This window comes from Nesoenas mayeri (assembly GCF_963082525.1).
Source record: "Nesoenas mayeri genome assembly, chromosome: 6".
NCBI lineage: Eukaryota > Metazoa > Chordata > Aves > Columbiformes > Columbidae > Nesoenas > Nesoenas mayeri.
The window spans coordinates 32,419,949-32,434,769 of record NC_137545.1 but is presented as its reverse complement, the minus strand read 5'-3'; the positions used below and the strand labels follow the sequence as shown (position 1 = coordinate 32,434,769).

At 45.2% G+C, this 14,821-nt stretch overlaps 1 protein-coding gene across 1 annotated transcript in view; it reads left to right on the top strand.

Annotated features, from left to right (window-relative positions):
- Positions 1 to 14,821, top strand: part of SEMA5B (semaphorin 5B) — a gene marked incomplete at its 5' end in the record, with an annotated part of 133,026 nt that overhangs the window by 88,400 nt on the left and 29,805 nt on the right. Inside the window, 3 exons of the mRNA XM_080346504.1 lie at positions 4,139 to 4,256; positions 10,307 to 10,488; positions 13,572 to 13,715. Coding sequence (XP_080202630.1) covers positions 4,139 to 4,256; positions 10,307 to 10,488; positions 13,572 to 13,715 — 444 coding nt within the window. The remainder of the gene's footprint in view (positions 1 to 4,138; positions 4,257 to 10,306; positions 10,489 to 13,571; positions 13,716 to 14,821) is intronic.

Below are 14,821 nucleotides of genomic sequence, written 5' to 3'. Positions count from 1 at the left end.
GACCCAGCGCAAATAAAAGCAGGAATGAGAAACTTTTGAACTGTAGACATTTAAGCTTTAATTAAGATTATGAAAGAAGACATCATTCAGGCTATTACAAAAAAAGAGATCTTGGGCAGGACCAGTATCTTGGAAGCAGATGCCTTTTTACAGCACTGGCTATTAGTGAAGGCTCAGCACCACCAAGCTTCCAAGACCCCATAAAAACTCTCTGGAGTCATAGGTAAGATTTTCTGTTGGCTCCAGTAGGCTGTGGATAGTGCCCCACTTACAGCATCTTAATCCTTTATATTATCCCAGATCACTGCTGTAGAAATGATTGCAAGAGCCAACACCAAGGAGGCTCACAGCTCCCAGACAGCAGGCAGCAGGTGAGCTCTTATGAGTAAGATCTTATTTTCATGCAAATGTCCTTGGTAAGTGAGAATAAGGAACTGGAGGTAAAAATACCTTGAATAGGAGACACAAATGGAATTGTTTTTCAATTGAGCGTTTTCAGTGTATGCCTTTATGCCTCAGATAAGACATTTATTGTGAGGCAATGAATTAAAGTGAGTTGCTATTGATGGTAATGTCCTGTCATAATAAATCCAACCTCTTAGAAAACTGTCAAGAGCTATTCTCCAGATTCCTCACCGAATGTGGTTACTGGATGCCCAGAGGGGAACTGGGGGCACGTGTGGTATCATCACCATCTTACTTCCACAAACATCCCACTTTGTGGGATTTCATTAACTGAACCATTAGCATTAATGTAGCCAGTGGTAACCTGCCATGCTTGGGTAGTCTTCTGTGATAATGGGTTCCCTCTACCTGTGTGAATTGTGATGGCAGACGATAGCACGTTGTTAGTTCCTTGAGGCATTCCCAGCCTGCCACTGAGGACACCCAAGTGTGCTGTTCCCTATATCTGTGGTATGAAATCTGGCCTCACTGACACAGTGGCAGAAGTCCCATTGCCTTTGAAACATCAGAATTTCATTATAGCATGTACACTCCGTTGTATCTTATTTCACAGTGTTTACATACTGCCCTGTGAGACTTCAGGTCTCCCAGCCTCTGTGAGACTTTTCGGTGGTATCGTAATACAAAATGGTATTTACACATCAACATTTCAATTTATTTTGTGTTATGAGCACAGGGAGATGCTGTGATATATTTACATTTTCCACACTGTGGTGCCTGATCTACCAAGAACAGCAGCATATTTCTGAAGCATTTTGATCTGTGTGTCCATGTATGCATACAGTTATTTGTCTTTTGGTGTGATCTGCTGGTGTGGTTTTACCTTTTAATGACATAAATAGGGATATATATTCTAAAGATGTTGTCAGGATATAAATTAGGGTAGATTTGGAAGTGTTCCCTTGAAGTATTTGCCAAAAATGTTGTTCTCTTGCAGTAATGCACATTGTAATGCTTTTCCTGCTTATAAAAGGAAAAAAAAATGAGCAAATTGTGTGTAAGTAAATACAATCCTCCTCACCCGTAAGTGTGTTGCTGTCAGCCAATATAATAGGTTTCTCACCAGAGTCGAGGCAGATGAGTGGGCTCCGAATCCTGAAGGGAAGCAGACAGGATGGCTATTTTGGTTTTAGATTTCAAGTGGTTTGGAGGGCCTGCCGTCAGGCAGGGAGAAATCCCAGGCTGTGATGGCTGTTAAATTACAGAGTGCGCATTTTGACAACTCAACAGAGCCCAGGATGGGCAGGAATTCATCACGCTCAGGACAGAGAGCACAGAGGTGGGATGGCCGTAGCTCCCCACCAACAAGCACTGCACTGGCTTTTGCCGGCAGCCATCGCTGTGGCCTCCTGGTGGCTCTGCATCTCGGTAACCGATGGCCCGTCAGTTGGGGGTCAGTGGTGGCAGCAGGGGACTGTGGGCTGTGATTCATGGAGTGCAGCGCTGGGGATCTGTCGCTCGCTGCTCCCAGCCCAGAGCAGCACACGAGCTACATGACAGACGTGACGATAGTGCCAGCAAAGCGGTCAGTGCCTCACCGGGATGGATTGCAGCCCGCGGAGCGGCTGAGGGCTGCGGCACAGAACATATGGAGATTATTTCCTGAATTTATGCAGCACATGTTTTCCTATAAATTAAATTCAGAGAAAATGTGTATCATAATGGGGTGATGCTCACAACAGCCTTCCCTGTTATGAATTACAATGACCCCTCTCAGCTCGCTGGATGCCTGGTGAAATGCCTTTATGCAGTTGGAAACAATAGTTGGTATGTGGTGGCAGGGTCTGGACGCCTGACCAAAAGGCTCTCTAAATAAAAGCAGGGGCTTTTTTGCCTTTTTTCTTTTTTCTTCCCTCCCCTTCCCCTCTCCCCCCCAATTGCTTCTCTCATTCTTCTCTCTACCACCCAGTTTCCTCCTGATGGGCCAAGTTACCAAGAGGGTGGGCAGATGCCCCAGTGCCTGCTCCAAAATTAACGAGTGCTGCCCTTGCTGCGGGGCTGCTGGGTCACCAGGGCAGCTCTGGGGATGGAAACAGCCCCACTTCATGGGTGAGGGGGGTGTACATTGCCAAAGCAGCAGGATGGAGGTCCTTAGACAGAATAATGAGCAAGGCAGCACGTGTCCCTTCTGTGTCCTTGTACTGAGGATCCCAAGTCTTTTCTAGGCAAATATTTGATGTTCTGTTGCCTGGGGCTGGGACAAAATCATCTTTGCCTTGGGTGTGCTGAAGCAGCTGAAGGAAAAATGCAGTGGAGACACTCATTATAACTGCATCCCTCCCTAAAGCAGGACAGTTAAAATCATGGTCCTTAAAACTCTGTGTGTGAAATCTTTAGTAGAGGAATTGTAGGAGCTGCCATGTAGGACCAAACTGGAAACTCATAATTAAAATATAAATACATTTGTGTGTGTATATATATGTATCTAAAGCATTGAATACCAGACAGCAAAACAATCTCGGCTTTGCTTTGGGGCAAATTGCTGTGGTGTCAGTACAGACTGATAGAGCGTTTTCAGCTGTGCTTAAGGGACTTGCTTTTTCATTTGTGGCTGGTTGGAGGCTAATACAATTTCAAAGATTTCTGGGAGGGAACTATTCACATCTCATTGCATTTGATTTTTTTATATATATATATATATATTTCATTTATCATAGTGATAGCTACCCTTAGAATAAATTTTATTACTATCCTATTTAGTTGCTTGAACTGATTTTTTCCCCTTGGTCCCTTGCTGCTGTCTAATTGGCAGTTTTCAAATCATTTGGGACTTATGGAAAGATCCTATCAGCCTTCTGTGTGATACAAGAGATTGGATCAGTGGAATAAAAAATCATGCTGTGAATCTTTTTAAGTTTAGTCCTCTCTTCTTTGTCTTTCACTAATACATGCATGATGTGACTTGTACTGTTATGTTTTCATAATGAAAATTAACAATTTGAAAGCAACTCACAGGAACAACCAATGCAGCTGAGTTTTTTCGGTACAGACTAATTCTGTGACTGACCTTCTGTTTAGTGGCAGCAGTAACCCTAGTTATTTTTCTTTAGCAGCTCACATGTTGGGAACACACAGCCTGTAAATATGGATTCAGGAGGAAAATGAATACAGCAGTGTTCAAAGCAGCCAAAAGCTTAGAAATAATGTTCTGCTGTAACTTTTCCAAACTGACATCTTGATGTTGGGATTATAAATGAAACCATTGTTCCAGCACAGGCCAAGACTAATAGAAAGCCTTTCTTAGTGGTCCATTGGCTAATTCTGCTTGTCTAACCCCTTTGGATGGACACAGTGTCAGAAAACATACTCACAGAGCTTGCTTTGTGTGAGATTTGGCCTGCTGAGTGATTACATGGGAGCACAAAGATATCTCAATGACAAGTGTTCTTTGACTAAAATTTGTAAAGTCATTTTCTTTCCCTAGGCCTTGGAGAGAAGTGAACTGATTTTTAATCTACAGCTTCTCTGAGTGATATTTGCTTTGTGTCCTATCACCCTTCTATTCAGCTGTTCTCCCCTTCCAAGCAGGTAAACCTCTGCTTAGAAGAAATTGTTTCTTCTGATGGGCCTCGGTGCGCTTGACAGCTGTCATATACAAGCACTATACTTGAATATGTGTCTTTAGAGCTAGGCAGTCTTAAACAGCTTTAATCTTTTCTCTTTCCACGTGCAGGGAATGTCTAGGAGCCAGAGATCCCTATTGCGGCTGGGATAGCAAGCAGAAGCGATGCACCACCATTGAGGACAGCTCCAACATGAGCCTGTGGACTCAAAATATCACCGAGTGCCCAGTAAGTGGAAGGAGTGGAAATATTTTGTATATACTGGTGTGTGAGTGTGTGTGTATGTATAGCAGGAAGAGGGAAAATGAGTGTGTGGCAGCTCAAGAACTGGCTGTCAGGAGCACATGGAGAGCCCAGGGACACACGCTGCCACTAATATCTGTGTGCAGCCTCTTGTTTAGAGCACAGAGACCCAAATGTATTTGTTTGCTCTGAAAGGGGAATCCCAAAGCAAGCATTCAGTCCTCCTCAAGCCTACTCATACCTCGAGTGAAGAAGATTGGATCATGCTGTTGGGTAATTGCCAAGGACCATGTAAGCGGCAGATGAAAACGGAGCTTTCTCAGGGCTGCTCCACTGTCTGCACAATTTCCTTGGCTTCCCTGCAGCTGGGGAGATGGGAATAGCTGATGTACAGCATCCTCAGGCAGCATCCAGCTCATTTTCCTCTTGGATCCCTGAGCTGGGCCCAGTAACCAATGCTGGTGAAGTGTTGCACTGGCAGGAAGAGACTTCTAGGCAGCAGCAGAGGAACAGGGCATGCATGGGTGGATGCAGAGGGAACAAAAAGATAAAGCATGTGCTAGGGAGCACAAGGGAAGGGGTGAGTGCAACCAAGAGAGGGATGAAGAGAAAGAGATTATTGGGTTCTAACCTCACTTTAGCAGACCAAAGACCGAATCTATGTAATATTTCAAGGAGATGGTCTTCTTTCCTTGCCCTGGTCTCCAACAGATACAGCAGTTTAAAAACAGGTGCCTTTGCTTGAATCAGTTTGAGTTGGCTTTCCAGCTCCCTTCCAGTCACCCACCCACCTTCCTCTGACGACAATACCCAGTTCCTGGCTGTGATCCTCAGAAGCCGTCTGGCCACATTCAGTTCCTGCTGCTTGAGCTGCACCTGTGAGGTGGTTGAAGAGGAAAACCAGTCTTATTAAATAAATGGTAGTGTGTGAGAGGAGGAGAAATTCTCATTAATGTCCATTGTTATTATCTAATGTCAATTAGCATGTTAATACTGCTCAGTCCAGTAGATAGAGAGAGAGAACTGGATGTGTTATATCTTCAGTATGCTATTTCTGTCTGGAGGTGCTGCGATGTTTATTCTCCTTATCTTCCTTACTTCTCAGATGTTTTCCTGGGAAATATTAGTCGTTACTTCAATCCATCCTCAGCTTGGCAGGCTTAAGTTTTTCACTGCTGGATTCAGAGGCTTGTGTGTTTATAACCCTCCTGTGTTGAACTGGGATGCAGTGCTTCTTGATTGCCCATGCTGTTATCTCGTCCTGCTTAATGCCTGTGTCTGTTGATAGGTGTGAGGTGTTAATCCTCTAGTTTGAACATGTCTGCTGTGGTGCACACTAGGGAACAGGCTACTCCAGATCATAGTTTCAAGGTCATAAAAATCTAGCGCAGAATGTTTAGCTTTGGCTGTCCTTAGGATGCTAGTTTTACATTTGTTTTAACATTTCCATTGTAGATTGTTTTCCGTTTAGGTGCTCTCATTCTGAAGCATACATCAGCCTTGCGCTCTTCAACTGACGTGCTGCCAAGCTATTTAAAATCCACACACACGTGCTTTCTTTTCTTTCTCCTCTGCTTCTCGCTGGAATGAATTCACCTCTGGCAGGGAGTGGGATGGCTCATTTGAGCATATGCAAGTATTTCCTCGTGTTAAATGCAGGAGAAAGGTCATGGTCAACAGAGCAAGAGTCTAGGCCAGCGTGTGCAAATGACCATTGGACAGGTAGGGGAATGCAGTGACTCAGTGTCCGATTTTGCTGTTGAAAAAGACCTGCATGGGAGTTTAATTGGATGAGTTACTGTCTTAAGAAATCCTGGCTTTTATCACCCCTTTTTCCTGGGCTGAGCACCAGGCGCTCAGCTGTGCTGGTACAGCTGTATGTGAGATCACACTCCAGTGTGACAGGGTGTAGATTAAAAGCACTCCTCCCAAATAAACCTTTCCTACCCAGATCATGTCAGTGAGTTCTTCTGCAGCCTAGCCCACAAACAGATGTCCTGGCACAGCTGAGACACTGGCATGCACCAACTTCTGAAGCCAGAACTGGCATATTATTGAATTATATCCTACAGGGGCCAGGCATTTGTGTGAGTCAACCACAACACTAACACAACTTGACTGCTGCTCTTGTGCAAATATGCTTGTTCAGAGCTGGTCTGAACATCTTTGTACAGAATTGCGTTGTGCCACAGATTCCCACTCTCCAGCTTTAAGATTAAGGGACCTTAGAGGGTAAACCGTGAAATATTAACAGAGTACCTTGGGCAATGGCTAATTTATGTCATCAGCAGGTAACACACCTAGAACCTCCTAAAGGTTTGTTGCTAAGCTTGCGATGTCAAACATTTTAACATTAAGAAATGACAGGAGACAAATCACACATGCTGCTCTTCTTTCCCGTGTGTGCGTGTGTCATATCAGGGAGTCCTGACTACATGACTGCATGCTGTTTCTTCTCCATCTTGGGAGAAGGCAGTGAGGGAGCTTTTTGGTTTTAGGAAAACTAAGAACAGCCACGTCCTACTTTATAGTATCTAACTGGTGCAAACATGAGCCACCACCAGGAAAGGAGCTTTAGATTTGGCTAACAAATTCCATTAACCAAGCTGATGGGTCACTGTTGATGGTTGGCAATTCAGGGACTGAGTATTCCCGATGAAGAGTACAGTCCTCCTTATCCTGAGCCTGATGCTCTTCCTCACAGGTTTTCATCCCAGTCCTACCCTGTGTGCCCAGCAAACCCCTTTCTCAGTCATCTGGCATCTGCTCCATGCTACTCCATTTTCTTGCAAATCAGGGCCGGTCTCCCCACTCCTGTTTTTGGGGTGTCTAGCAGGGTTGTACCCAGTTCTCTATTCGTGTGGACTCAGCCACTCAGAGCTGCAGTGTCTGGGATAATCCTGCTCTGGCCCACACTGGAGCATGTCCAGTGCACAGGGAGGACTTCAGGTGCCAAGATCAAAATGTATGAGTCTGAAAACTTGGCAGATCTGAATCGCTTTTCGTGGAAATTGCAAAAGGCGTTACAGTGACATGAAGTTCAGTTCCTTGCTCTAAACACTAGCTCGTTTCAAGGAAAAGGTTGCTACTTATGGACATTCTTTTTCCCTAGATTTGATTTTAGAAATGTGTGAAATATTTTGACTGAAAATTTGCAAGAATTTTCAGCTTCGATCAGGCAGCCAACATGAAAACTTCCAGCTGAAATAATTGAAGCTTGGCAAAGTTATACGCAGTTGACATCTAATTCCTAAAGAGGAAGCACAGATGAATCAAAAGAACAAGGAATGATTCTAGCCTTATCTGTAATATCAGAATAAGAATTGAAATATCTTGGTAGAGGGAGCTAGGAATGATCAGTGTTGAATTATTAGATCCTGCACTTGAACCTTTAAATGGTACAGGGAAGAAATGAAAAGGTGATGCCTTTGGTGGGAGAATGGCAGTTTACACAATATGACAACTCTGATATTGGTAATATTGTCAGGTGACAGAAGGGCATTTGATCACAAATGTTTTTAAAGATGTCTTCTCTGTCTTGTGGGCACTATGTTGGCTACAAAGGATTTGCCTTGTAAAGATATTCCTGGAAAAGATCAATGCATATCGGTTTTTATTCCTCTTCCCAAGTTTGCTCTTTTGAGGATATATTTATGAATTTAAAGATGGAATAATAATCCATGTGTAATTTCTTAAGCATAAAAACTTCCCACACTCACAACGTGACATGTTTATAAATCTCAACATTTCGGTTATGGCTGCTTATTTGTTTAATTTTTGGGTTGCTTCCCAGTATTACTTATGAGCCAATAATTATTTGTCAGCTTTTTTTTTTAAGCCACGGGCCATATCATACCATTGATTTCTGAACAGAACTCCCTGCTGGAATCAGCAAAGCTTTCTGGCTCAAAAATGAATAGAAATGATCCAATACTTGGATTATGACTTTTGTGAGGCAGGAGGAAAAAGGAGATAAAAATCTAGTATTAAATATCTCAAAGTAGTTCTTTTGTTTTTTCTCTCCCTGACTTTTAGCAACCCAACTATATTGATTTTTCACTACATGCATGTTTAAAACAGCAAATTCAACAACAAAACTCAGTGTTCTCTGGGCATTTTGCCTTGTAACCTGCAGCCCAGAGCAAATTTTTATGACTACATGATAATCTAATGCAAACAAAGGTTTGCAACAGATGCTTGAAACTCTCCAACTACAGCCTGACAAGCGCAGTAACAGATCTAAATTACTTCCATGCCACTGCTACATATTTCTGATGCTGCTGTAGATGGGTGAGAGGGGAAGATGACAGCCCACCAGAGGTGCACCGTGTTTAGCGCAGTGCCAGACTTGCAGAGTACGCACGGAGCAGCGTGTTTCGGAGGATGTATTTGAAAGCACCACTGCTGTGGCTGTGGTTGGCTCCCTGTGTGGCTCCTGAGCAGGCTTGCCGCCTCTCCGCGCCTCGGTTTCCTCATTTGTAGAGCACGAGAAAATATTTCCCCCCGGGGCAGCCCAGGGGACTGACCCTGCTGAGCACAGGGCTCAGTGAAGTATGGCACAGTGGGGTTTGTCAGCAGTAGCTGGCTCAGATTTGGGTCCAGGGCTATTTGCCAGGGCCGCAGCTTCTTCCTTTCTTCACCCCTGCTTGCATGTGACACCAAGGCCAAATCCAGGATTGCCTTTGCCAGGGGTATTTGAAAAGCCACTGAGCATCCGAGCACCCCATGGGTGACACCAGTGGGGATGAGCCACTTGCAGGCAGCTGCCATCAGTGCTTCCACACCTGTGAGATGCCGTGTGTTGGGACATGGGGTGGAGAGGACAGAGGTTGCTGCCAGGGGAGAGTGCATAATGGTGCTGCACTGCAGCAAGGAAATAGCTGCACCGGGGCAGGGCCAGCTTGGATGTCCTTCTGCCTTGTGTTCCTGAAGTCAGGAGCAGAGGGGATGCCAGGGCAGGGGTGTCCAGGGCAGCCTCCCAGACGTGGCCCTGGAGCTGCTGGATTTTGCTGTCAGAGCTGGTGGCAGCGATGGAGCGGGCACGGGGAGGCAGCGGGCCCTGGGAACACTCCCAGCAGGAGCAGGCAGCACCCACCTCCTCTGGGCAGCCTTGACCGCGCAGCTTGCTGCCCCAGCCTTCAGCTTGGCGCTCAGCTAGCAGCGCTGGTTAAAACAAGGAACGGGAGAGCAAGATCTGACACCCTGTCTTCTGGAAGGTCTTTGCCAGTCCTGGGCTGAAATAGTTCCATTTTTTATGCTTTTGCTCTGCCAGAGCTGCCATATTTTTCCTTCTTCATTACTGCGCACTGGAAGCTCAAGCCCCAGCCTGTTCAGGGCTGTACAGGCACAAAGCCAAGGGCAGAGGAAACAGATAGCAGCGTTCTCTGGTCTATAAATTGCCTCGAGATGAATTCTTGCTCTTTAGCCCACTATGTGATCCTCAGCATTAATTCTAGTCACCACCATCTCCTTCACTTTCTATCCTTCACCCAGCTTAGCTGTTTAGGCTACAGCTCTGTTTAGAAAGGGAGCCAGTTCTTACTGTGTGTTTGACAGGGCCAAACCCTGCGAGACCCCAGTCTCAGCTGGTCACTATGGTTATGCGAATGCTAACTCAGAAAATATCCTGCAGGAACAGTCCCAAGCACCGCTGAGGCAGGAGCATAATGGAGTGGGGACAATCAGCACCATCTGCAGGGTGGCTTGTAAGGCTGAAGCTGCGCAGTGTGGAACGGGGGCGCACGGTGGTTTTGTGGCAGGGCAGATGGATGCGTGCGCCTGGTGTGGTGCTGGCTGGGTCGGCTTGGGTGCCTGTGCGCACACGTTAGGTATGCAGGGTGGAATTTGGAGGGTAAATATTGATGCGGCATTGTCTGAGAACAACTCTCTGTTTTGAATCCTACTCGCAAGCACAGACAGCTCCCATCTAAGCTGCATCCTAATCCCCCCAGCAGCTTTGTTTGCAATTTCTATTGTGGGGCTGTCTCCAGAAATGTAAACTTACTATTAATGACCTCTGTTTCTTTTAAAATTAGGTGAAAAACCTGACAACAAATGGAAGACTGGGGCCTTGGTCCCCATGGCAACCTTGTGAGCATTCGGATGGGGACAGCACAGGCTCCTGTATGTGTAGGTCACGTTCATGTGACAGCCCTCGTCCTCGCTGTGGAGGTCGCAGCTGTGAAGGGGCCAGGATTGAGGTCGCAAATTGCTCAAGGTATCTCAGAATCTATGTGCTTTTTAAGAAGGGGACAAGAGTTGTGCCATCCACAGCTTAGCTCCTTCCTTGTGTTTCTGTGACCATGTTGTTGTATCCCAGCCAAACTGAGGTGTGTGAGGTCCAGCGTGAAATCAGTGAGAAATGAAGGAGCGCAGGGGCTCTCAAAGAAGGGCCTTCAGCCAGGTCTCTTGGATGATAAATGCTCCAAATTAATGTACACATTAACTTTTCCTACTCTGTGCCTCAGTTTCCCTCAGTGTACAGCGAAGGAGGTACGGCACAAGTAGCTGTTAGCCAGCTGAACAGCAATAAGCTAAAAAAGTCCAGTAAGTTTATCATTTTTCCAAGTTTGGATTCCGAAGTTGCATTGCCAAAAGCAAACAGATTTCCTTCAGAGCAAAGCTTGTAAAGACAGGGCCTAACCTCGCTCCGAGCAAGGCTTGTTTGCCTTGTTCTGCCAGTCTGTGAGCTGTCTGCAGCACGCTGGCTGGGTGAAAGCAACAGATCATCGTCTGGCAGTGAGCGGCACTTAGGAGTCCTGCCTGCCGGGCACAGCACTCACCAAACTCAGACAGCTCAGCCCGTGTCCAAGTGCTGCCTTTCCAGAAACCCCTGAAGCTGGTGCTTGGGCAGTATGGAAACTAAATGTCCCCTGTTGGGTGCCCAGACGTAGCCACAGTGTTTGTGTCTGTGTTACCCCACCACCCTCAGGCTACGTCATGTCATGACTCAAGGAAAGAGGAAGCAACAGGTTAAGCACTACTTAACCGGGGTGGGGCCAGCCAATATTTTTGTACATATGAGGTCAATACAGTTTTTATCTACTTTATCTTCTCCATAAATGTTCATTCCATTAAGGACAGCTGTCTCTTGACTCCTCCCTGGAGATCAGCACTGGTCTTGGCACCAGAAATTCAGTAATACTTATGTTTTAATTGGCATCTCTCCTTCCAGTTGTGGGCTGTGCTGCCCCAAAGGCGTGCAGTCATTCCTGCCCTCGGGCTGCCACCGTGGGCTGAGCGCAGCCTTCCCAAGGCTGGAGGCTTTTTATGTCAGCGGCAAGTGGAAAACATGCCAGTGGGATGCTGCTCTGATGGCAAAAGAGGCAGGAACAGCTTCTAAGAAGGGGATGAAAAATAGATTATTCAATCTTAGGACATAGGAAAACAGCATGGTTTGAAAAATAGGGACATCTGGTCATCCTACATCCTCCTCAGCCCTCAAATTTCCTTTAATTGACTTCATATGGCATTGAGATTCCTTTTTGCAAAGAGGAAGCAGGATGCTTGAAGAAGAATTCTATTAGAAAGCTGGAGATCTGAAAATGGAAGGTGTCTTTATTTCTGTAAAAAATCCTGGAACACAAATAGATGCTGAGAATCCTTGTTTTTTTGAGGAATATTGAGTAGAAATTGCTTTGCCTTTTTTTCTGCAATAACAGCAACCTTCCATTTGATTTTTCCTTTTTGTGATTTTACATATAGTTTTTCTTTTGGGTTAAGGAGTGAGGAGGTAGTAGGTGGGATAAAACATGGCAGAATAAGATGGAATAGTCAGATTTTTGTATAAGTGAGTTTCTTGTTCTTTGACCTTGTTTGAGGTGGGAGAGGGGAAGGGAATGAGGGAGAGGGATGAGAGAACAAGAGGAGGAGGGGAGAAACATCTAACAGGGTTCTGAAATAAAGCTGCCAAGAACAGGCAAGAGTTGATAACAAAAACAAAAAGTGTGAAGGGCAACGTGGGTTTTAACTTTCATCCTCTGCTCTGATTGGTGCTCTGCCAGAAAATGTTTCTTGCCAGCAGTGTTATTAGTTCAGTAAATGCTTTGAAAATTAACATCTGTTTCATCTGTTTTCAAGCTTAGCTTTCAAGAGCCAGAGAGCACCTGAGTTGTTTTTAACTAGAGTTTTTAGAAAGCTTTTTTTTTTTTTTTTTAATTAAAAAAAACAGCCATAAGAAATGAGATTTTTTGGCTTAAGGCAGTGAAGTGTCAAGATTAGGCAGTTCTGTAAGACAGCGTTGCCACTGGCTCCATACAAAGTGAAACCTGCAGCACAGAAGAGATGAGATACAGTTCCTCCTCCTGCTCCGAGGTTAAGTAGTGCCGCTAAATCCGAGGAAGGTGAGCTTTAATTAATGCAAGATTTTAAAGATGAAAATGTTGGCTTCTGTGCAAGCAGGCGGGGGAGTTTCCACGCGGCAGCACCGTTGCAGCACTGGCCATTCGCACGTGTTCAGCCTGTTGCAGGAGTGAGGTGCGGAGCATTTGCCAACATCTCTGTTGCAGAGGTGTGAACCGAGGGGTTTTACATCACGTTTGCTGCAGGCATAGTTACCACTGCTCAGCAGAGATGCAATCACTCATTAAACCGCGAAACTCGATGCTGCTTCTGAGTTCTTAATTGCCTTCTGGTTTCTACGGATTTAAGGTCACGCTGCAGTGACGTCTGCAGGCGGCCATGAAAGCTAGAAGCAATTATTGTTATTTTTAATGAAATTTAAGATTAATAGGATTCAATGCTGAAGGCTTTAGGAAAACACCAAATATTATGAGGTTTGTGATAAAAGCATGGGAGCTGGTAGTAGTAATGCTGTAAGAGATTTAAAGCATCAGTACCTACTGGATTAGCAAAGGGGTAGGTTTTTTATATCTTTGACACAACTAGCATTGCTGAGCCTCAAAACCTGCACTGCTTGTGCAGAAGAGTCCAGGACATACAACTTTAGGATGAGCCATTGACTCAGAAAAGAGGGTTATGAGACATAGAAGAGATGATGGGAGAATAGTCAGTGAGAGTTACAGCAACAACACTGTTGCCTCCTAGGAGGCATTTTCAAAATCATTCAATATTTGCTTCATTATTTTCCTTTCCAGTTCTTAGAGACTTCAATGGGAGGAAAGTTAGGCCACTGCTAAACACTTTTGAAACTTCCTTTTCTAGATCTCTGCTGACTTGAAGTCTAGTTGAGAGGAATAATCTCTTCTCCAATGAGCCAGTGCCTTATGTGTTTTGTTGTTAAGCATGGCATGACATGGGCAGATTGTTGGGTAACCTGTTCCCTCTCACCCCCTTTGTTAGAAACGGCGCTTGGACATCCTGGTCGTCCTGGGCCCCCTGTAGCACCTCCTGCGGGATTGGCTTCCAGGTCCGCCAGCGATCCTGCAGCAACCCTGCTCCACGGTACGGCGGCAGGGTCTGCGTTGGACAGAGCAGGGAGGAAAGGTAAGAGGCGTTCCCAGTGCTGGGTGGTCACTTCTGTGGTTTTGGTTTTGTCACCTGGAAGCGGTGGCTCTTCTATGAATGCAGAATAAGGCTGTTTGGCTGAATGCACAAAGCAGAAGGAATGTCAGAGCCTGGGGGAGATGAGGATGCTCATACACATGGCCACTCTCTTTCAATGTGTCTATGACCATCAGAGACTTCAGAGCTGTCTCCTCTCTCAGGCAGGTCCTCTCAGACCTTCACAAGTGTTCCTGTCTCCCAAACAGAGGGCTGACCTCCTCAACAAAAGGAGCAGCTGTGCCTGCTGTTGCCAGTGTAGAGTTTATCGATACAGTTAACACTGTTCTGATCCATCCCTGAGGACGCAGATGAATAAGTGCAGCTCTCATTGCCAGTGGCACCAATCCTAAGTCTATATTGTGCTGTTGCACCAAGAGAAGGTCAAGACAGAATATAGCTTAACTCACAGATTCAGTGTTGAGATTTTTCAGGGCTCGCATCAGAAAAACATATTTTTTCCCCCTCAAAACTAAGCAGATTTCATGCAAAATCACTAAAAGACAGTACTTTTTGAACCTACTGAGCCAGCTGTGCTATTACGCATCTTCAAGCCCAGACCCTCATGCTTCAAGGCATGCCAGTTTGGTTTCCAGATTTGACATTTCATTAAAGGCCACCTCTGCTTGGTAGTAAGCTGTTGCATGTCCCTTGAGTGGTCACTTAAGACAGATCTCTCTGTATTTCTCAGAATACAAAGGGCAATTCATTTAACTTCCTTAATTCAGGACACTTTAATGTTTGGTTTGATTTGTGGCCATTCAGAATGGTCCTTTTTGGGTTTTAAAGACTACATCTGAGTCAATTGCAGTCCTGCATGGTTCAATTTGAGAACAGTATTGATTAAAAAGCTGGACAAAATTAAAGTTGCCTTTTGAAATGGGAACATGAAATAGCATTAATTTAGGGCCTGCTTGTAGATGTATCTAGTTCAGCTCCAGTTGCAAACACTAGTTTTTTAGGGTCCCAGCAGCAGTAAGGGCCAGATCATGTGAAGAGAAGATTGTCAAGAGTTTAATGCCTGCCATTAGTGATAGATCCCTGTTGAG